The sequence below is a fragment of the Lampris incognitus genome, chromosome 13, assembly GCF_029633865.1.
Source record: "Lampris incognitus isolate fLamInc1 chromosome 13, fLamInc1.hap2, whole genome shotgun sequence".
Classification (NCBI taxonomy): domain Eukaryota; kingdom Metazoa; phylum Chordata; class Actinopteri; order Lampriformes; family Lampridae; genus Lampris; species Lampris incognitus.
In genome coordinates this window covers 38203529-38226268 of record NC_079223.1, presented here as the reverse complement: position 1 = coordinate 38226268, position 22740 = coordinate 38203529, and the positions used below count along the sequence as shown (strand labels likewise).

The following is a 22740-nucleotide window of genomic DNA, read 5'->3' as shown; positions in this document are numbered from 1 at the left end:
GGATCACCCAAACAATTTCGTGTTTTCCATGAAAAGTCACACTTATTCACCACCATATCTTGTGAAATGAATAGAAAATAGAGTCAAGACATTGACAAGGTTAGAAATAATGATTTGTATTTGAAATAAGATTTTTTTTACATCAAACTTTGCTTTCGTCAAAGAATCCTCCATTTGCAGCAATTACAGCATTGCAGACCTTTGGCATTCTAGCTGTTAATTTGTTGAGGTAATCTGGAGAAATTGCACCCCACGCTTCCAGAAGCAGCTCCCACAAGTTGGATTGGTTGGATGGGCACTTCTTTGAGCAGATTGAGTTTCTGGAGCATCACATTTGTGGGGTCAATTAAACGCTCAAAATGGCCAGAAAAAGAGAACTTTCATCTGAAACTCGACAGTCTATTCTTGTTCTTAGAAATGAAGGCTATTCCATGCGAGAAATTGCTAAGAAATTGAAGATTTCCTACACCGGTGTGTACTACTCCCTTCAGAGGACAGCACAAACAGGCTCTAACAGGTACTATTTAATGAAGATGCCAGTTGGGGACCTGTGAGGCGTCTGTTTCTCAAACTAGAGACTCTAATGTACTTATCTTCTTGCTCAGTTGTGCAACGCGGCCTCCCACTTCTTTTTCTACTCTGGTTAGAGCCTGTTTGTGCTGTCCTCTGAAGGGAGTAGTACACACCGGTGTAGGAAATCTTCAATTTCTTAGCAATTTCTCGCATGGAATAGCCTGCATTTCTAAGAACAAGAATAGACTGTCGAGTTTCAGATGAAAGTTCTCTTTTTCTGGCCATTTTGAGCGTTTAATTGACCCCACAAATGTGATGCTCCAGAAACTCAATCTGCTCAAAGAAGTGCCCATCCAACCAATCCAACTTGTGGGAGCTGCTTCTGGAAGCGTGGGGTGCAATTTCTCCAGATTACCTCAACAAATTAACAGCTAGAATGCCAAAGGTCTGCAATGCTGTAATTGCTGCAAATGGAGGATTCTTTGACGAAAGCAAAGTTTGATGTAAAAAAAATCTTATTTCAAATACAAATCATTATTTCTAACCTTGTCAATGTCTTGACTCTATTTTCTATTCATTTCACAACATATGGTGGTGAATAAGTGTGACTTTTCATGGAAAACACAAAATTGTTTGGGTGATCCCAAACTTTTGAACGGTAGTGTATATCTGAGTCAACAGAGTCTACATAAATTACAGCTTGTCCAAAATGCAGCAGCCAGACTCCTCACCAAAACCAAAAAGAAGAACATATTACTTCTATTTTAGCTTCTATTCATTGGCTCCCGGTAAATTTCAGAATTGAATTTAATATATTATTGTTAACTTTTAAGGCCCTCTCTGGGCTTTTTCTGTTAGGGTCCACACTCTCTGGAACATCCTCCCTGAGGAGATCAGACTGGCGAGCTCCTTGTCCTTTTTTAAATCCCTCTTAAAAAAACATATTTTTATAAGTGTGCTTATACAGGATTTGTGTTCTGAATTTTTTATTTGTGTATCTCATTTATGTTATTATTATTCATTTGATTATTGATTATTTTAATTATCTTACATTGTTTTATTGTACTTATTTTACTTTTCCTCATATGCACCTCCTCTTGCTTTCATATTTCCTTCCAAAGGTTTTATAACTTTTAAACTGTTATTACATTTTTTTACCATAGTTTGTCTACTATTTTTTTATGTTGCATTGTAAAGCACTTTGTGACTTTGTTTTGAAAAGTGCTATGTAAACAAAGAGTATTATATATATGAATATATATGGTGACTTATATGTACATCACATCTATAGGCATATGTGTGAGACATACATGGACATATACGCTATATATGTAGTTTACATATTTTGTCATATATCAGAGAGTAAAACCTTATTGACCCCACCAAGGAAATTTACTAGCAATTGGAAAATTGCATTGTCAAGGTTCGAACCAGCGACATCTTGACAAAGGTGGCTGACTAACCCGTTGAGCTGATGTGTAGCGTACCTATACGCATGCCTAGTTGTCTATCAAACTGTAAGGTGTAGTGTGTTGATGTGGCGCTTGCTACAGCTCGCCAAAGTACACATATACAGGCGCCTTAGCTGTAGCAGGTACATGGTGAAGGTACTGTGTGTTATTTTGCTGGCACGTAATACACCCCATATATATATACACACACATGCACACCTGGCTGAAAGTACCACTCTGAATGTGAAGTGTTAGATTCTGCAGTATGTATGTAAATGTTTCTGATGCCTGAATACCATATTATGAACACCTACACCTCTCTCTAGCTCTCTCTCTCTGTCTCTATCTCCCCCTCTCTCTCTCTCTCTCTCTCTCCCCCTCTCTCTCTCTCTCTCTCTCTCTCTCTCTCTCTCTCTCTCTCTCTCTCTCTCTCTCTCTCTCTCTCTCTCTCTCTCCCCCCCCCCCCTCTCCCTCCCTCCGCACTATGTATCTGGTTCTGTATTGTGCCTCTTCATATCACACTGCCACTGTTTGGTCCTTCATTTGACATCTTTTGTTCTCCAGTGACATTTACACCCTCTTCCTAATTAAAGTCCACAAATGAACAGTATAACAGCAAAACTGAAGGGGGTTTCACTCTAAAAAAGTGACTCTGAATGTGTGGGTCTGCACATATCCTGCCACAGCCATTAAAATTACTCCTGCACCTCCAGTGACCATTCACCCCAGAGGGGGTGGGGGTATACAATACAGCCTTTTCTGTTCCTTAGAGCTACATGGATAGAAGGATAAATGAAGGGCAGAGTAACATCTGGTAGGGGAGAGATGGATGGAGGTGTCAGCAGATGGAAAACGAAAGCCGTAGAAATCCAAAGTAGAGATGAAGGGGTGTTGGGCAAAAATAAGACACGGCAAGTGCTTGAAAAATCTTGGCAGTAAAGGGGAGCTTACTCAAGGTTCAACATTGCTGCCATTTTTGTAAGATACACAAATATGCACACATCCTTCAAAAATTATATATGTATTTCTTTCTATTTTCACTAATTATGGTCTTAATTTTTTTTCTTACTTTCGTCCTACGCTCTTAATTTTTTGGGGGTTTGAAAGTGTGTGGCGAAGTCCACGGTGGTGTAGCGGTGTAAGCAGCCGCTTTGTGTTCATGCGGTTGCCCACTGGGGACCAGGGTTCACGCCCCGGTCTCGTCAGATCCGACTATGGCTGGATTCGATGAAGCAGCAATAATTGGCGACGCTGTCTTTTGGAGGGGGTGGAGTCGGCTTGTGTTCGTCACATGAATGCGTCTCTGTGTGTGTGTCAGAAAAAGCAGTGGTTCGGCCTGGATTCGCCTTGTCACGGAAGTGGCGAGGTGTCTCCTTCGAGACTGCCGGCCGGAGAGATGCAGTTGGTGACCGGCGAACACATGCAGGACGAGGGTGGGTGTTTGAATTAAAATAGGGATCGATTTGCCACTAAATTGGGAGAAAAAAAGGGGGAAATCAGAAATAAATTTAAAAGAAAAAAGAAATAAATTTAAATTTAAAAGAAACTGTGTGGAAATCTTTGGGTGGGGGGTGGCTGATGTTTCCCTACAGTTATTATCTTCGCCCAGAGATGCTCTCTGATCTGTTTCCTATACAATCCCGAGTGAAGGATGGAGGACTCAGCTGGAGAACTTTGAGCTGTCTGTTCAAAATGAAATCAGTAGGATGGTTAGCAGTGTCAGAGTTGGTAAATCTTCCTGCCCCCTCAGTTCATCCAAAGAACAATCCACTCCCTTAACGACTTTTTTTAAGCAACTTAGTAGTCAAAGCTAACTGTCCTTGGCATTAGCATTGGTTTCTGGCCCAGCCATTCGCCAACACCTGCTCTTCATTGTCCCACTGCAGTGTCGTTGCCAGATAAGGTCATGGTATAAGTTCAAGTGACACATCCACAAAAGAGTACAACTGCTACCTGCAGAGACATAACCAAGTGTGGGTGGGTGTGTGTGTGTGTGTGTGTGTGTGTGTGTGTGTGTGTGTGTGTGTGTGTGTGTGTGTGTGTGTGTGTGTCTCTCACACACACACACACACACACACACACACACACACACACACACACACACACACACACACACACACACAAAGCCAGTGATTACGGACCCGTGCTGATGATCTCGGAGTGCCGCATAATTGAGACTTGGTAATCAGGACACGCGACCCCAGCCATTATGACTGACTCAGGAAACAAAGAAAGGCATGGTGAAGCGGGCTACATTAGCTTCTAATGCACCACATTCAGCTTGATTACAGCTCCAGGAACTCACACGCACAGATATTGACATACACATACACACACACGTACACACACACACCTTATTGTCATCTACACACGCCATATGTTTTGCTATTCTGTGTCCTCACTGGCACAAATCACAAAGGTCTCCAGACAACTGTTAGAAGTCGCACAGTCCTCCCCCTGCCCTCCTTGTTGTTCCCATATCAGCTTTGGGAACACATTGCTCCATCGCTTGTACATTTTGCTCCATCACTTGTGCATTTTAAACAGCCCCTGGCCCTTCCTAGGTTTCCTCTCACAGTATGTGTCTGCACCGAGGTAAGATGTACCTGAAGGGCATTTTTGTCTTGTCACAGAAACCTTTATCATTATGCATAAAATTTGCTGTAGGGCATGGAAGCCTGCTAACGGAGAACAGAGCTTTGACCAGGCAGAGACAAGACATTTTTATCTGTGTGTTGATAAAACCGATGTGAGATGAAACCAAGGCACCATAGAGCCTAAGAAAAGCACTGTTTCCACCGGTATTAAGTTATTACAGCCACCTGGCATCCATTTCCCTGCTCACCTCTAACCCTGTTGCTTTTCATCGATCTCCACCTCTCTGTTCTTGTCCTCTAGGCAGGTGCTTTCCATTCCGAGGTGAGCGAGGGAACGATGAGTCGGCCATTGAGATGATTAAAGTCTCTCATCTTAAGTGAGTCCCCCTAACCACCACTGCCGTCTTATGGTCCCTCGTCTCAAAGCCTGTACCTGCCTCCACACACTCACACACACTACACACCACACACACACACCACACACACATTTTAGCCGCTATAACAGCTGTCCCACTCGCAAAAAGATTCCATAGTGTCTAATCAGGGTCATCCCCCCTGCATCTCCTTGCATCTGCTTGCCCGTTTCCTTGCCTCTCTGCTCTCGCACCAACTGGTGTGTTTGATTAAAACTCTGTCCTGTCAGTCTACAAGTACATTTTACATGGAAATCAATAACCCAGTTTCTGGGACTATGTAAATACATAATCCAGTTAGCAAGATTTCACACAAGAGAAATCTTACACTCAACTGGACTGCTAACATAGGTTTAAAAACATTTCGCCGCCAATCCGGTCAACGTCTTCAGTTTTCAAACCTATGTCTGCGGTGTGGCTGAGTGTATTATTTCTTTGTGTGAGTAATCACTCCCGGCAGCTGGCAGTGTTTCAGTTAAAGGCTTTACATGGTTTTAAAATGACCCGATTTCTACCGAAAACATGGGTAGACTTTGCATCTTGGAATAATCTGTCAGTTCTACGTTGGTTCCTCAAATACTTGTTGTCATTGTCTAATCACGGAAGTGTTGGTCTGAAAGCAAGCATGTCTCACCATTTTGTCAGACTGCCTTAGGATGATTTTTTTTGGTGTTTGTTATGTGTTATGAGGAACTTAATAACATGAGTGATCCTACCTGCCATCTTATGTGAACACTGCCTGTTAGCTAGCTAACTGGGTCTGTTTATGTAGTGCTGTGTATGTAAGGGTCGCTGTATGTAGTGCAGTAACCATTTTCAAACTGAGTGTCAGCATTGGAATAAATTGTGTTCACCATATGCCATGTTGGCATCTCAGTTCTGGCAATAAACAAGTGAACAACTGCAGGGCGTCCGGGTAGTGTAGCGCTCTATTCCATTGCTTACCAACACGGGGATCGCCGGTTTGAATCCCCGTGTTACCTCCGGCTTGGTAAGGCATCCCTACAGACACCATTGGCCGTGTCTGTGGGTGGGGAAATCGGACATGGGTATGTGTCCTGGTCGCTGCACTAGCACCTCCTCTGGTTGGTCAGGGCGCCTGTTTTGGGGGGGGGGGGTGAACTGGGTGGCGTAGCGTGATCCTCCCACGCGCTACGTCCCCCTGGTGAAATTCCTCACTGTCAGGTGAAATGAAGCGGCTGGCGACTCCACATGTATCGGAGGAGACATGGTAGTCTGCAGCAGTGTTTCCCAACCAGTCCTCAGGGACCCCTATCCTGCAGATCTTCATTGTAACCCTGTGTAGGTAGCCCTGCTTGTACTTACTCAACCAATCATCTCATAGCACTTAATTATGCAAGGTTTGCAAAATCTGACATAATTCATTGCCGACTGGTTGAATAACTACAAACCGGTACCTATTCAGGGTTGCAAAGAAAATCTGCAGGATAGGGGTTCCTTGAGGACTGGGTTGGCAGAGGGGGTGGAGCAGCGACTGGGACAGCTCGGAAGAGTGGGCTAATTGGCCAGGTACAACTGGGAAGAGCAAGGGGGGGAAAAAGTCCCCAAAAAAAAAACAACAACAACAACAAGTGAACGACTTCATCAGCTTTTATCTTAAATGTACAATGGAAATGACACAAATGGAGAGGGGTGTATTGTCCTGCAATGGTATAGAATAATTACCCCCCAGGGATCGATAAAGTATCTGTCTATCTATCTATCTATCTATCTATCTATCTATCTATCTATCTATCTATCTATCTATCTATCTATAGGGAGTCTTGCAAAGTCTCTTAATTCATCTAATTATGAGAACTAACGAGAGAACGCCCCCGTCTCTTAGTCGTGTCTGTTCATTGTGGTTTTTCATGTGAACATGATAAAGTGAGTCACTGCCCATGTGTTTCTGTTGAATTGAGATTTGAGACTATACACTTGGCAGAACTCCTTATGACTGTAGCCACACTCGCTGTCATCTTTTTCTAAAGGCAGTGCAGGTTATCTGAGATGGTGCTAGTTAGTATATGGGTGTACCACCCTCTCATGGTTCATGTGTCTTGAGGGGTGGCAGGGTCTTCAATGCTATATTTGGTCACCAATGTTTGTATTTGTGTTCCAAATTGTGCAATTAGTGGTCTAGTTGGTGACAGTGCTTGATATTGAACCTTTGTGTGTGTGTGTGTGTGTGTGTGTGTGTGTGTGTGTGTGTGTGTGTGTGTGTGTGTGTGTGTGTGTGTGTGTGTGTGTGTGTGTGTGTGTGTCCTCAGGCAGTATCTTGTGGTGGTATTCAGAGATAAGCCCCTGGAACTGTGGGACATCAGGACAGGAACCTTGCTCCGAGAGATGGCCAAGAGTTTCCCCGCTGTCACTGCACTGGTACTAAGAAACACACACAGCAACAAACATATGAACACAAGCGTTCACTCTGTATAAATGTGTCTACCTGATACATTTAACCATTAACTGTCAGTGTCCCTGTCAACGTTAGCCGGTATCACATGCAGTTGCCCTGCAGATGAAAATATCATCAGTAAAAATGTCCGGTGGGAATTAAGCGAATATATTAATGAATCAATAGCATATTAAATAGCCAAATATTGTGTGACCTATAACACATGTTGCCAAGACAAACTTCTATATCGGCTTGGTTTGGCAAAGCTGGAAAAAGTTGCCAGCACAATTCCTGTGTCCAGTGTGCCTGCAGAGTGCAGATTCTTGCTCCAAATCAGACTAAAAACAGCCATGAGGGGCATCCGGGTACCATAGCGGTCTATTCCGTTGCCTACCAACACGGGGATTGCCGGTTCGAATCCCCATGTCCCTACAGGCACAACTGGTGGTGTCTGCGGGTGGGAAGCCGGATGTGGGTATGTGTCCTGGTTGCTGCACCACCGCCTCCTCTGGTCGGTCGGGGCGCCTGTTCGGGGGGTAGGGGGAACTGGGGGGGAATAGTGTGATCCTCCCACGTGCTCCGTCCCCCCTGGCGAAACTCCTCACTGTCAGGTGAAAGGAAATGGCTGGCAACTCCACATGTATCGGAGGGGGCATGTGGTAGTCTGCAGCCCTCCCCGGATCAGCAGAGGGGGTGGAGAAGCGACCAGTGGGGTAATTGGCCAAAAAATTTGATTGGAGAGAAAAAGGGGGGAAATTTTAAAAAAAATAGCCATGAGCAGCCGCCTCACTGAAGAGAAGGTGACAAGGTTGATGAGGATTACGAGTTGTTCCAAGGAGTAAAATGGCGTCAACTTTGAGAAAGCAGAAGAGCACTTTTATTGTATGAAGTCCCGCAAGTAGGAGGGAAGAGGGAATTTAGCAAACAGCTTCTGGGTGACCAACCTATTATTTCAATTTAATTCCTGCTTCATATATTTTCAAGTTAATATTTTTGATGGGCTCTGAATGCAGATAGGCCTATAGTTAATTTCATTTATTTTCATTTTAATTAATATGCAATAGGCAATGTTTTTTATTCTAAAATATGTTCTTCATACCCTACCATAGAACGGTCATGCAAGTGTAATCGTCTCAGTAGAAATGAGGTTTCCTTTCTATTGACTGTAGTGTTAATAAAATACATTTTTTTGGATCTTTGTGTTTGTATTTTGTGTTTTGTTGTTATTTTGATGCAGCATAAGCCTATTTAAAACATATCCAGTGGTTGTTCTACTTGGCGGGAATTCTGGAATATACTGGTCATATTAGGCTAAACCCAGGTCCCTGTAATGTGTATTGTTTCCTCCTTCTCTCTGTACTTTCAATATAATGAACGGTTTGTTTTTCTGATAGTGGGCCATTTGAAAGATTAGTTTGGAAATAGTCCCCCACCTCAGCATGGAGGAGTACCTTCATTAGGCCAAATAAATACTCATAAAAGAAGAGTTATGCTGGGCAAACTTTGCAGGAGGGCTGTAAAATCCTCCACAGTGCAAATAACAACCCCAGCAACCTTAATAATACATGCTGGCCTCCCTGTACCCTTACTGCTTACTGCTTTATTTCCATATTGATTGCGAGCACCAGCCAAATGGGCTACAGCCACAATCTTCCAGCAATAAGACAGAGAGCCTGGGTGAAAAAGCCCTGCTGAGTTGTGGTTTTATTTATGGTGGCATGTGTGTGTAACATTTTCCGTTTTCCCCCATCGCTTTCCAAATATCTGTTTGCTCCTAAATGTTTTTAATGTCTCTGCTTGTGTGTGTGTGTGTGTGTGTGTGTGTGTGTGTGTGTGTGTGTGTGTGTGTGTGTGTGTGTGTGTGTGTGTGTGTGTGTGTGTGTGTGTGTGTGTGTGTGCGTGTGTGTGCGTGTGTGTGCGTGTGTGTTTGCGTCCTTTGTGTGTACATTCGCATGTGTCAACAGGAGTGGTCTCCTTCCCACAACCTGAAGAGTTTGAAGAAGAAGCAGATGGCTGCCAGGGAGGCCATGGCCCGGCAGACGGTGTCAGATGCCGAGCAGAGCAGCGTCGAGTCGTCTGTCATCAGGTGAGCTTCAGGCGGTAAAGGCCAAGAACGCTTTACCAGACTCATTCAAAGTCGTGGTCCTGAGGTAGGTTGGGAAAGTCTGAAGTAGTCTTTAGAGTGTGATTAAAACTTGGAATTGCACTGGAATGTGCAAAAAAACAAAACAAAAACCAATACAATACTTCTCATAAAAGGTTTGTGGACCTACAGGTCCACAAACCTATGATGGTGCTCATTGATATTTGTTGTTGTGAAAGATGATCTCCAGCCATAGAAAGATATGGCAAAATTGGTGTTTCTTACTAAGTTGAAGTCTAATCAAAGTGTGTGTGTGTGTGTGTGTGTGTGTGTCCAGTCTCCTGCAGGATGCAGAGAGTAGGTCAGAGACCAGCCAGGCCATCTCGGCCAGGGAGCACTTTGTGTTCACAGACACAGATGGGCAGGTCTACCACATCACTGTAGAGGGCAACACAGTGAAAGACGGCGCACGTATCCCGCCCGATGTGAGTTCAGACGCCTCATCTCTTCTTTTTTGTTTCCTTCTTTTCTAAGCAGTGTGTCATATTACACACAGCGGACCACACACAAAAATGTACTCCCTCACTCCCCAGTCTGTCACTCTACCTTTTTGTCTCTGTAAATTCTTTCTGTCTCCTTCTGACTGGTCTCCAGTGCTTCTTCTCCTCAAATTACCTTTTGCCACACTTGCTATTCTTTCCCCAAGTCAAGGAGATTGAAAAGGGTAAAGCAAAAAAAATGTTCAAAGACATTTCCTCCCTAGTGGGGTTTTTTTCCAGGTCAAAATGCTGTGTTTGTGTTGGCTCTTTTGCTTCTTTACAGAACTAAAGCAATCTTTTCTGGTCATAGATGAGCAGATGTACAATTTCGTGTCTACTTGGCTTTTAGTTTATTTGCTTGTTTGTTTGTATGGATGGATGACGATGAAGCCGTTGGCTACAGAACAAAATTCTGGCCACGTGAATTTGCCAGTCATACTGTAGATGATAATGGAAGAAAACTGCTTTCCATCAAATTAAAATGGATTCCTACCAGAATTTTTATCTTTCCTTTTAATCAGAATCAGAAATAATTTATTTGTCATGTCATTTCATGCACTTGCGCACATGAAATGAAACAAAACATCGTTTCCCCCAGCCCACAGCAGTGTAACACAAAGACAAAAACACATCCAAAAACTACAAGGACACATATATCCAAACTAAGACATATCTAAACTAAACAAAAAAAATCACTGTCCAGGAGAATGAACACCAGCCAGGATGACAGTCGGAACTGCCGGTCTGCATGGGCTAGCTGTTAGCTTAGCCTGCCCCACTTCCACGTCCTGTCAGACTGCCCTCGGTGTTTCCTCTTCGGGGGAGCTCCAGTCAGGGCCGTGGTCCTTGGGCTCACAGGATTCAGCAGACCAAGCTCCCTCAGCAGATCCAACACTAACTCACCCAGCCAGACACTTTCGACACACCTCCCTGCACTCCACACGACAACACTAAAAACACAGTCAAGGTTAGGTGAAACTGCCGCCAGACTGCCCTTGGTTTTAATGAGCTATCGTCATCATCTTCTTCTTCTTCTTCGTTTTCTTCTTCTTGTTGCTCCCGTTAGGGGTCACCACAGTGGATCATCCGTTTCCATCTCTTCCTGTCAAGTCAAGTCAATTTTATTGTCCTCTGCATCTTCATCTTTCACACCAACTACCTGCATGTCTTTATTGCATGTCCCTCATCACATCCAAGAACCTCCTCTTTGGCCTTCCTCTTTTCATCTTACCTGGCAGCTCCATTTTCAGAATCCTTCTCCCAATATACCAAAACAGCTCTCCTCCGCACATGTCAAAACCATCTCAATCTCGCCTTGCTTGCTTTGTCTCCAAACCATCCAACCTGCGCTGTCCCTCTCTTAAACTTATTCCTAATCCTGTCCATCTTCGTCACTCCCAGCGAAAATCTTAGCATCTTTAACGCTGCCACCTCCAGCTCCGCCTCCTGTCTTTTCATCAGTTGCCCCCGTCTCCAAACCATACAACATAGCTGGTCTCGCTACTGTCTTGTAGACCTTCCCTTTAACTATTGCTGGTACCCTTCTGTTGCAAATCACTCCTGACACTCTTCTCCACCAACTCCACCCTGCCTGCACTCTCTTCTTCACCTCTCTTCCACATTCCCCGTTAATTTGAACAGTTGACCCCAAGTATTTAAACTCATGTGCCTTCATCACCTCTACTCCTTGCATCCTCACCATTCCACTGTCCTCCCTCTCATTCACGCATATGTATTCATTCTTGCTCCTACTGACTTTCATTCCTCTTCTCTCTAGTGCATACCCCCACCTCTCCAGGCTCTCCTCAACCTGCTCCCTACTCTCGCTACAGATCACAATGTCATCCGCGAACATCATAGTCCATGGAGACTCCTGCCTGATCTCATCCATCAGCCTGTCTATCACCATTACAAATAAGAAAGGGCTAAGAACCAATCCTTGATGTAATCCCACTTCCACCTTCAACCCATACGTCACTCCTACCGCACCCCTCACCACTATCAAAATGCTCTCATACATATCCTGCACCAATCTTACATACTTTTTTGCCACTCCTGACTATCTCATACAACACCACACCTCCTCTCTCAGCATCCTGTCATATGCTTTCTCTAAATCCACAAAGACACAATCTAACTCCTTCTGGCCTTCTCTATACTTCTCCATCAACATTCTCGAAGCAAAATTGCATCTGTAGTGCTCTTCCCTGGCATGAAACCATACTGCTGCTCGCTAATCATCACCTCTCCTCTTAACCTAGCATCCACTACTCTTTCCCATATCTTCATGCTGTGACTGATCAACTTTATACCTCTGTAGTTACTACAGCTCTACACATCACCCTTATTCTTGAAAATCGGTACCAGTATACGTTTTCTCCACTCCTCAGGCATCCTCTCACTTTCCAAGATTGTGTTAAACAATATAATTAAAAACTCCACTGCCATCACTCGTAAACATCTCCATGCCTCCAGTGGTATGTCATCTGCACCAGCCGCCTTTACGCTCTTCATCCTCTTCATAGCTGCCCTCACGTCATCCTTGCTAATCCACCGCACTTCCTTATTCATTATCCCCACATCATCCAACCTTCTCGCTCTCTCGTTTTCTTCATTTATCAGCCCCTCGAAGTACTCCTTCCACCTTCTCAACACACTCTCCTCACTTGTCAGCACATTTCTATCTCTGTCCTTCATCACCCTTACCTCCTGCACATCCTTACCAGCTCGATCCATGTGTCTAGTCAATTGGTACAAGTCCTTTTCTCCTTCCTTTGTGTCTAACCTCTCATATAACTCACCATGCGCCTTTTCCTTTTCCTTCCTCTCCTCTCTCTTCACCTTATGCCGCAGCCCCTTGTATACCTGTCTACTTTTGTCCATCTCTTTGACTATCCCACTTCTTCTTCACCGAACTCTCTCTCTGTATACTTTCCTGTACTTCCTCTTTCCACCACCAAGTCTCCTTGTCTTTCTTCCTCTGTCCTGATGACACACCAAGTACCTTCCTAGCCATCTCCCTCACCATTTCTGCAGTAGTTGCCCAGCTGTTCGACAACTGTTCACTACCACCCAGTGCCTGTCTTAGCTCCTCCCTGAACTTCACACAGCAGTCTTCCTTCTTCAACTTCCACCATTTGATCCTTGGCTCTGCCTTCACTCTCTTCCTCTTCTTGATCTCCAAATTCATCCTACAGACCACCATCCTATGCCGCCCAGCTACGTTCTCCCCGTCACCATCTTGCAGTCTCCAATCTCTTTCAGATTGCACCACGTGCATAAGATATAGTCCACCTGTCCCCCTTGTAGTCCCCTATCTTCCTCTCTTATACGTCATCTCCCTCTTGTTGAAATATGTATTCATCACAGCCATTTCCATCCTTTTTGTAAAATCCACCACCATCTGTCCTTCCATGTTCCTCTCCTTGACACCATACCTACCCATCACCTCCGTTTCCTTCACCAGCATGCCCATTGAAGTCCACTTCAGTCAACACTCTCTCCTCCTTGGGTACACGCTCCACCACTTCATCCAACTCACTCCAGAATTCTTCTTTCTCTTCCATCTCACACCCAACTTGCAGGTGTTACGGCTCGCTCACAGGCTGCAACAAAGAAGCTAGATGTAAACGGATTTAACAATACCAAACAGAAGTTTATTAAAGAAAAGCAACTAAATGGTACAATGAGGTGTGGTAGTCGGGGTCAGTAGTGTATGAAAGTGCATGGGTGCAGTGATCAATGTGTGGATGCATGTTGTCTGTGTAAAGTAAAATAAGGGGATAGAGGGCAGAGCTGAGCTGGGTGCTGAGTTCAACACTGGCATCTCGGCAGGCGGCCTTAAGTAATCTGGAACACTGGCCAGGTGTTCCCAGTTAAGCTGATGGCTCCACCCCCAACCAAGGACCTGCAAAGAGAGACAAGACAGACAAGTACAGCGGCCTAGGGCTTTAGGGCCGTCACACAGGGCATATGCACTGATAACATTCATCATCACACCTTTAATATCCAGCTTCATTCTCATCACTCTGTCTGACACTCTCTTCACCTCCAACACATTCTTGACATACTCTTCCTTCAGGATTAACCCTACTCCATTTCTCCCCCCCATCCACACCTAGGTAGAAGAGTTTGAACCCCCCTCCGATGCTCCTGGCCGTAAACCCCCTTCCACCTGGTCTCTTGCACATACAGTATATCTACCTTCCTTCTCTCCATCATATTAGCCAGCTCTCTTCCACTACCAGTCATAGTGCCAACATTCAAAGTTCCGACTCTCACTTCTACCTTTCTTCCTCTCCCACTGCCTCTGGACATTCCTTCCCGCTCCTTTTATTGCGCTATAAACCCCCTATTTCCTGTCCGTGACACTAATTGTGTGTGTATGATTGCCTTAATGTGTGTGATTAGTTTCCCCCCGTTGATGCTGTGAGTTTCTACTCCCCTGCTGTTCAGTTTGTGACTAAAGCCCAGGGAAAGGTGAGGTTAGCTAAGAACCTGTTAATGCATTAATTTACCTGTAAAATTGTTATTATCAGCCCAGCTCTCCATTTGATTTGACAAGAGAAATGATCAGGCGTGTAACAGAGAGAAGCTTTTATTGAAGAGAGGCCTTCATTTCCTGTGAAAGTAAAACTAAAATGCCGAACCTTAGTAGAGATGCCAGTCACCTTGATGGGTACAGAAGTGGTGTTTATGTGTAATTGTTTCTACTTGAATGATTGGATATAGTAGAGCCATTTGTTGTTGTAGATGACTGCCAACTTTTTTTCTCTACAAGAAATGGAGCAACTTCAAGTCCTGAACCATTTATGTCTTCTTCTTTTTTTTTAAACGTATATTCATATTGTTGTATGTTTTCTTGCTCCAGGTTTTCAGTGTGAATTCTAACAATATTCTAACACCCCTGCAGTACCATCAGATTTTGAAATTCATTTCTGAGCATCGGCTTTGATTGTTAAATACTAGGTATTCAGCTTGCTCACCACATCCATTCATTCTCAGGAGATATTGTAGGTAGCTGAGGTTTACCGGGGGCTTTAAAGCCTTATCTCTAAAACAGCTGCAGGTTCAATGCTCAAGATTTGCATACTCCCATAAGTTTTATTACCCATTCAGGGTGATGCAGAATCTTCAGATCTCTGTCAGGAAACTGATGGAAACTCTTGGTAAAAGTTCTGTCCTATCATCAGGACTCACACACACCGGAGGAGAGCTGACAGCTAATGTCTTCACATCAGCACTCAGTCTTTTGACTCAGCACTGTTTCTGTTGTGTTACTGCTTCGCTGCCACAGAAGCTTCATTTATTCCTTTTGCTATTTGCATCCAACCGCGAAGATGAAATGCCGGGGGTGGGTGGTGTTTATGGAATGAAGAATAGCATTTTCTTCCGATAAAACAGTTGGGATAACACGTCATGCCCCCATGGGCTGCCTGGCTGTCTTGTTGGAAATGTGACACATGAGTAATCACTTTTAGTCTCCTTGATGGCTGCTCGCCAGACTATGAGAATAATTGTGTCTGTCTCAGGTTATAGGTTTTTCAGAGAAACACATAGGCCAACTAGGTGCAGTTACTTTCTCACAAAGTTAGTATGTTTGATAGCATTAGCACTCTGCTGCAAACATGTAAAAAAATGTAACTTTAAGACAGGCTAACAAAAATACAAAATTAAAATTCAGTTTTGCAGTATTTAAAGACAGAAATGTGCGCTCCACACACTTGGTTAAAACGTTTTCCCCCGGGTTTTTTTTTTTTTTTTTGCTAAAGTGTTTCTCAGTGGTTATCTGTATTTTCTGTCTCTGTGTTCCAGGGCAGTATGGGTAGCATTGCATGCATTGCTTGGAAAGGAGATACCTTGGTGCTTGGAGATGTGGATGGCAACCTCAATTTCTGGGACCTCAAGGCCCGTTTGTCCAGGTAATGGCTCACTTGTCCATAATGCATGAGGATGGGCTTTGTCCCCTGGATGTTTACTGATCAGTACTTTTTGTCCTAGGGGGATCCCAACACACCGGGGCTGGGTGAAAAAGATTCGCTTTGCACCAGGGAAGGGCAACCAGAAGCTCCTGGTCATGTACACGGACGGGGCTGAGGTCTGGGATACAAAAGATGTAAGGCTCCACTCACCTTACCTTAGTTTGTCACTCATAAATACTAATCGAACCTGATTAAAAAAAGAAATATGTCGTTGTGCGTTCGGGTGGCATGGCGGTCTGTTCCATTGCCTACCAACACGGGGATCACCGGTTCGAGTCCCCACGTTGCCTCCGGCTTGATCGGTTATCCCCGCAGGCCGTGTCTGCGGGTGGGGAGCCGGATGTGGGTATGTGTCCTGGTCGCTGCACTAGCGCCTCCTCTGGTTGGTCGGGGTGCCTGTTCGAGGGGGAGGGGGAACTGGGGGGAATAGTGTGATCCTCCCACATGCTACGTTCCCCTGGTGAAACTCCTCACTGTCAAGTGAAAAAAAGCGGCTGGTGACTCCACATGTATCGGAGGAGATGTGGTAGTCTGTAGCCCTCCCTGGATCAGCAGAGGAGGTTGAGCAGCGACCAGGACGGCTCGGAAGAGTGGGGTAATTGGCCGGATACAATTGGGGAGAAAGGGGGGGGGGGGTCCAAAAAAACAATTATGTCATACATTTATTGATTGGTTGGTTAATTGGTTTGGTGACTGATCTGTTGATTGATTAATTGTCCAACATGTATCACTGATTTACTGCAGTAGAGCAGTGTCGCTTGTCTCACATGAAAGAAAATTGTACGTTTCTGAGAGACACCCCCCTGCAGGCTTACACAAGCAGGATAAACATACCTCTGTGAGCCTTTAATCACTGGATTACCACAATGTTTGGTTAAGAGAGAAATAATATTCATACTTAATGTCTTTCTTCAGCGTAGTGGTATTTTCCATAATAGGACACACCATAATTGCCTCTCTGTTTGAAAGGATCATTGCAATAAGTCGTATAACAACATTCGCATAGAGCTTAAAAGCATTATGCTGACAGTTGTAGACCCAGCCATAGCAGGATAGATGATCCTCATACCCCCTGAAGCACTGCACATCCTCCCTCCTTCTGTTTAACTTAGTTTACTGAAGTGGTCATTATGTCGCCACAGAAAATCCTCTCCCCGCACAACCTTCATTACACCTCATTTAGAGAACCCTTCTAGCAAGTAAGCAAGTGCTCCAGCTCATCATTGACTGTAATATTATAAACCCCATCCCATTTTTTTCCCTTTGTCATCTCCCATAGCAGAGACAAAAAACCTGGTTAGACATGAGCACATCCAGTGGCTTTCAAAAGTGCTCATAATATACTGAGGTGTAAATGAAACTGGACACAAATGTATACTGTGGTGTATGGGTGTAAACTGCCGGGGTGGAAGAGACGGGGGTGATAGTTTGGATGGAGGGCATTTCCATTGGAGCACAGGTGAGTTTCCTGCAGGGAACTGAGATGAGGTAGTTGTTTGTTGTTGTTGTAGTCTATTCTCTCACCAGTAAAGGCAGAGAACAGATGAGGAAAGCCACAGAGAGAAAATGATTAAGCAAGATCCAGGGAGGGGGAAAAGGAGGGGGAGGGACTTATGGAGACTGAGGTTGGGAGAGGGAGGAGAGATGTGGAGTGATTCCTTGAAACACTCCAGTAACTTGCACAGCTGGGATATAGTTTCTCCCATTCAAAACTGTAAACAAGCCAGAGTAAGATGTTCTGGAGAACTCCATGAAAAAGCTGTTTGTCTACAGGCGCTCTCCTCCTGCAACCTGCTGCTGCCAGAACAAATGACTTTCACAATCCATCTCAAACTTACTCACTTTTCGGCAGACTCATATTCAGCTCAATAACCATGGCATATCGCATCGCCATATTCCCTTTGATATACTGGGATTATGGTCCGACTTTCACCTCCCTAAAGTTATAGTGGGTGTTTTAAAAAACAATTTCTGTCACAGCACAAAGCTGACCCTGCATCACAACACCCAGGACATGTTTATTGTCTCCCCCTGCAGGTCCAGATGGTGAGCAGTATGCGGATCGGTCGAAACGTGAACTACCGCATCCTGGACATTGATTGGTGCACATCAGACAAGGTGGTGTTGGCCTCCGACGACGGCTGCATTCGTGTGCTGGAGATGGCAATGAAGTCTGCCAGCTACCGCATGGACGAACAGGACCTGAGTGGTAAGAGAGGGATGCGAGGGATGGGGGCAATACAATTAAAGGGAGACTTGTGAAGACAGACGCAGACATGCACAGTAGGGGGTGAGACACAATCGGATAAGTATGTATTTCATAAAAAGGCTTCCCTGTTGAATTGGGATCCACTCCCACATTAATGAATATACGAATTGACATGACATAGTGAGACGAGAGTATTACGATATTAACAGCGATCACCCTAATGTTTTTTTGTTTGTTTGTTTTTTTCCGAATTGGTCTCTGGGCGCCATGGCATAGACCCTGTTTGGTGTCCATATCTGCTGCTGCCCCGAGCCGCTCTCACTTTAAAGGCCTTTCTGCTGTTGCAGCCCTGGTCAGGAACCTTCACCATGGACATCACGCAAGTGTAAGTCTTACCTCTGAATAGGTGTGCACTGTCAAAAAGTTAAACACAGTCTCTTAAAAATCTTCCCTCTCCATAGCAAGTCAAGGTTTGATCTCTACTAATTTACTTAACTAATAGTTTGTATGATGTAAATGATCTGATTGGGTTTTTGAACGATTTTAAGAGCATGCAATCTCTTTTTCTTAGCTATGCTTTTTACCCGAACTTCAGAAAACAGGGTCCATGGATTATATGACTGACACCCGTGAAACAAAAGATGGTGAACAGAGAAATCGTTTCTGTCCAGTTTCAACACATCACCAAGGCTCACCACCAGGTGCAGCATATACTAGCTGACAGTTTCCAACGTGCTAGACCACCATGGCATGCTGCCACCTACGACCGTCGTTTATTATAGCCATGTAAAAAATACCAATTCACCACTGTCAACAGCTGACCTTTGTTAGAGAACCGGCTCTAAGTTTGATTATAGGCTAATGTAATTATCCCCGTTTTAGCCGAGCTCTCGCCTTCTTGTTCTTCTCCTCCATTAAATCCCTCATGACAGGCTTATTCTGTATGACTCATTCGAAAGCCCATTCAGTGCTCTGAGGATGCTCTCTGACCTCAGTATTAATATTAGAATATAAGTCTGTTATTGCCTGGCACCTCACATCTATTTCTCTTAATGGGCGGGTTCTCCAATTCCCTTTTAGCCTCAGGTCAGGTTCTACTTTTGAGAAGTGTGAGGAGTTGTCTGGTTATTATAATGTGCCAAGTTTAACTCCTATTTCAGGGACTACAGTGAAAAAGACGAGATAAAAGGCCTGATACAGGAGCAGCTCAACTCCTTGTCTAAGTGAGTTATTTTTCCTTTGTCTCATGTTGCGATAGCTACATGGCACATGGCTACACACGAGTGTCTTTTCTTTTTTTGCAGTTGGCACCAGAATGTGTCATCATCAGTTGCAGTGTCTGTGTATTTGGGTGCTTGCATGTGCATGTTGTGTGTGTGTGTGTGTGTGTGTGTGTGTGTGTGTGTGTGTGTGTGTGTGTGTGTGTGTGTGTGTGTGTGTGTGTGTTAACCTCATGCAATTGTTTGTGTTTATACATTACTGGGTCCCAGACGGGGTCTCTGGCTCCTTTGCCAGGGTCTTTTTTGCCCACACAGATGGCCTGTGAGGCGTATTTCCACAAAAGGAGTCCCCAGAATCAGCCAGACTGGCTGTGCTGTGTGTGTGGGAATTTTAATGGGCTCTTTTGTGTGATAATTATGTGCTTCTGATTGACACTCCAGTGATATGAAGAGTGTGCTGCAAGACCCGGAACTCAACCTGCTGCAGCGCTGCCTCCTGGTCTCACGGTGAGTTACAGATTATCAGGTTAGCACCCTGCAACACTGTTTATTCTCCTCACAGTGAATCACTTTGTCATCACGTGTTAGATGAGTGGTTAAAACAACAGCACCTATTATCCTTAATTGTTGCCACAAAATACAATTTTGGTATTTCTTCTATTATTTGCTGTATCGGTACATTTCTCTGGATAATCGAAATAAAATTTTCATGACCAACAGATAAATAACTGTTTTCAAAAGCTATTTACAAGAACGGCAATTTGATTATTAGTAAGATAAAAGATTATTCAAAAGGTGATTTGTTGAATATGAGCTCGCTTGCATGTTAGTTAGTTTGTTAGCTAAGCTTGACTTATTGTTACAATGCTAATGCGTTGCCATTTGTATCAACTTGCAAGATTGGAATTCTTATCAAAAATTGCTACAGTTCTCAGCTCTCGAACAAATAATTTTCTACAGATGTGGAGTTTTCACTGTGACGTGTCCAATTGGTTGGGAAAAAATAGGTGAAACTTAACATAGGTAAAACTTAACATTAATGGTGAATCTCACACCTTTTTGTTGAATTTGTAGCTTCATAACACCCACAATCCTCTTTTTGCAGTAAAAAAAAAAAACAAAAAAAAACCTGCAAATGAGCTGCAGGTGTTTGGCAGTCTCTGCTGTTTCACATTACAGCCATGCATATGGAGAAAAGTGTCTTTGTGCATGCTCAATAATCCAGGTAAGAAAATCACAGAAAGTTGAATCAGTTCATCTGGACACAATGTTTATTAAGAGAAACGTTTCATCGCTCATCTAAGTGACCTCTTCAGTCTCAGCTGACTGCAGGTATCCCCACCCTTATAAACAATACAGTGGCATAATGACTGAAAACAACGATCAGTTTCACATGCAAATTGACCATTAACTAGAGTTTCAATGGCAATGTGAACTATTCACAGAGGACTGGGAATGGTTGCAATCACAGCATTGTAAGATGGCAACAGACGTACTCTTAGCCCCTCGGTCAGGGATGGTCGTTCCCTCTTCACATAGATGGCCTCTTTGACTCCCCATTCAAACCAGTGCTCCTCCCGATCAAGAATGTGCACATCCTCATCCTTGAAAGAGTGACCACTGGCCTGTAGATAGTGTAGACCAGCGTTTCTCAACCGGGGGCCCGCGGACCCCTAGTGGTCTGTGGTGTAATTGCAAGGGGTCCGTGAAAATAAAATATCTTTAAAAAAAACGATCCTATGACATTTATAGAAATAGGATTATTTTACTCAAATGTGACTGAGACCTTTATCTACCTAAACTATAAAGGGTAACAGGACTTTTTTCTCTAATTACATCTGTTTCACAAGTGTAATTTATTGTATTTTAATAAGAGATCTCGCTCCCATTTGCATTGTTAAAAGTTACTGCATAAAAATTCTGTTGTTACATATATCTGAAAGTTACTGAATACATATTCTGTTTTGTTACATATATCTGAAAGTTACTGCATAAGAATTCTGTTTTGTTAACTATATCTAAGTTACAACTGAAAGCTCTTATTTTTGCCCCAAAGAGTGAATAAATGCTATAATGCAGTTTCTACTGTTTCTACAAATTGCAGCCCCCCTCCCCCAAGATCAGGTGGAGGGGTCCTCAGGGTAGATCAAAAATACGTAGGGGGTCCAGGACCCCAAAAAGGTTGAGAACCACTGGTGTAGACTGTGGAGTCCTGGCCTGACATGTTAGCTCTCCAGTGTTGTGCCATCCTCTTAGCCAGCGTCTGTTTGGTTCCCCTGATGTACAAGTCACGGCAATCCTCCTGGCACTTAACAGCGTGCACTATATTGCTCTGTTTTTGCCTGGGAACCTGATACTTGGGGTGGATTTCTTATCAGTTTTTTTTTTGGGATCCCCCCCCCTTTTTTTTCTCTCTCCAGTTGTATCTGGTCAATTACCCCACTCTTCCGACCCATTGCTCCACCCCCTCTGCCAATCCTGGGAGGGCTGCAGACCACCACATGCCTCCTCCGATACATGTGGAGTCGCCAGCCGCTTCTTTTCACCTGACAATGAGGAGTTTCGCCAGGGGGACGTAGCGCGTGTGAGGATCATGCTATCTCCTCCCCTCCCCCAAACAGGTGCCCCAACTAACCAGAGGAGGCACTAGTGCAGTGAACAGGATACATACCCACATCCGGCTTCCCACCCGCAGACACGGCCAATTGTGTCTGTGGGGACGCCTGACCAAGCTGGAGGTAACACGGGGATTCAAACTGGTGATCCCCATGTTGGTAGGCAACAGAATAGACTGCTACGCTACCCGGACGCCACAGTGGACCAGTTTGTGATGCAGCATGTTCTAGGGTTTTAAAGCAACGATGTTTGGAAAATACACGTCTCAACTGTTCCGACACTCCCGTCACATACAGAATCACCACTGGTTTACGCTTAGACCGCTGTTGTCCTTCTCCTCTCTTCGGTTGGCTGGTGCACTGTTTGTGCACCTCCCTGGCTTTGACAAACGTGCTGTTAGGATAACGACACTTAAGGAGCGAAATGAGGAGAAAAGCCCCATATCATTGCTTTTTTTATTTACCGTATTTACTTGCTGTTGCTGCGCTGGACAATATTTTGGTACATATACTCTTGGTTTGGTCTTCATGTCAAAAACAAATTAGGGTGTTGATCGTGAATATACAAAACTGCAGAAGTGATATCGACTCCATGATCTGGCAGCCCTAATATCAAAGGGCAAACCGCACCACTCTTCAAGTGTTTTGAGAATCAGAGTAAAAAATATTCCAATGAGCGGAATCCAAGTGGAGTTAGGTTTTTTGGGGGTTTTTTTTTGATGAA

The 22740-nt window shown here is 44.2% G+C and overlaps 1 protein-coding gene across 1 annotated transcript in view; it reads left to right on the top strand.

Annotated features, from left to right (window-relative positions):
• wdr11 (WD repeat domain 11) overlaps positions 1–22740 on the top strand; it is a 114696-nt gene that overhangs the window by 78192 nt on the left and 13764 nt on the right. Inside the window, exons 13-22 of the mRNA XM_056291656.1 lie at positions 4863–4938; positions 7245–7353; positions 9334–9455; positions 9790–9937; positions 15806–15912; positions 15992–16106; positions 18010–18181; positions 18458–18566; positions 19342–19404; positions 19843–19908. Coding sequence (XP_056147631.1) covers positions 4863–4938; positions 7245–7353; positions 9334–9455; positions 9790–9937; positions 15806–15912; positions 15992–16106; positions 18010–18181; positions 18458–18566; positions 19342–19404; positions 19843–19908 — 1087 coding nt within the window. The remainder of the gene's footprint in view (positions 1–4862; positions 4939–7244; positions 7354–9333; positions 9456–9789; positions 9938–15805; positions 15913–15991; positions 16107–18009; positions 18182–18457; positions 18567–19341; positions 19405–19842; positions 19909–22740) is intronic.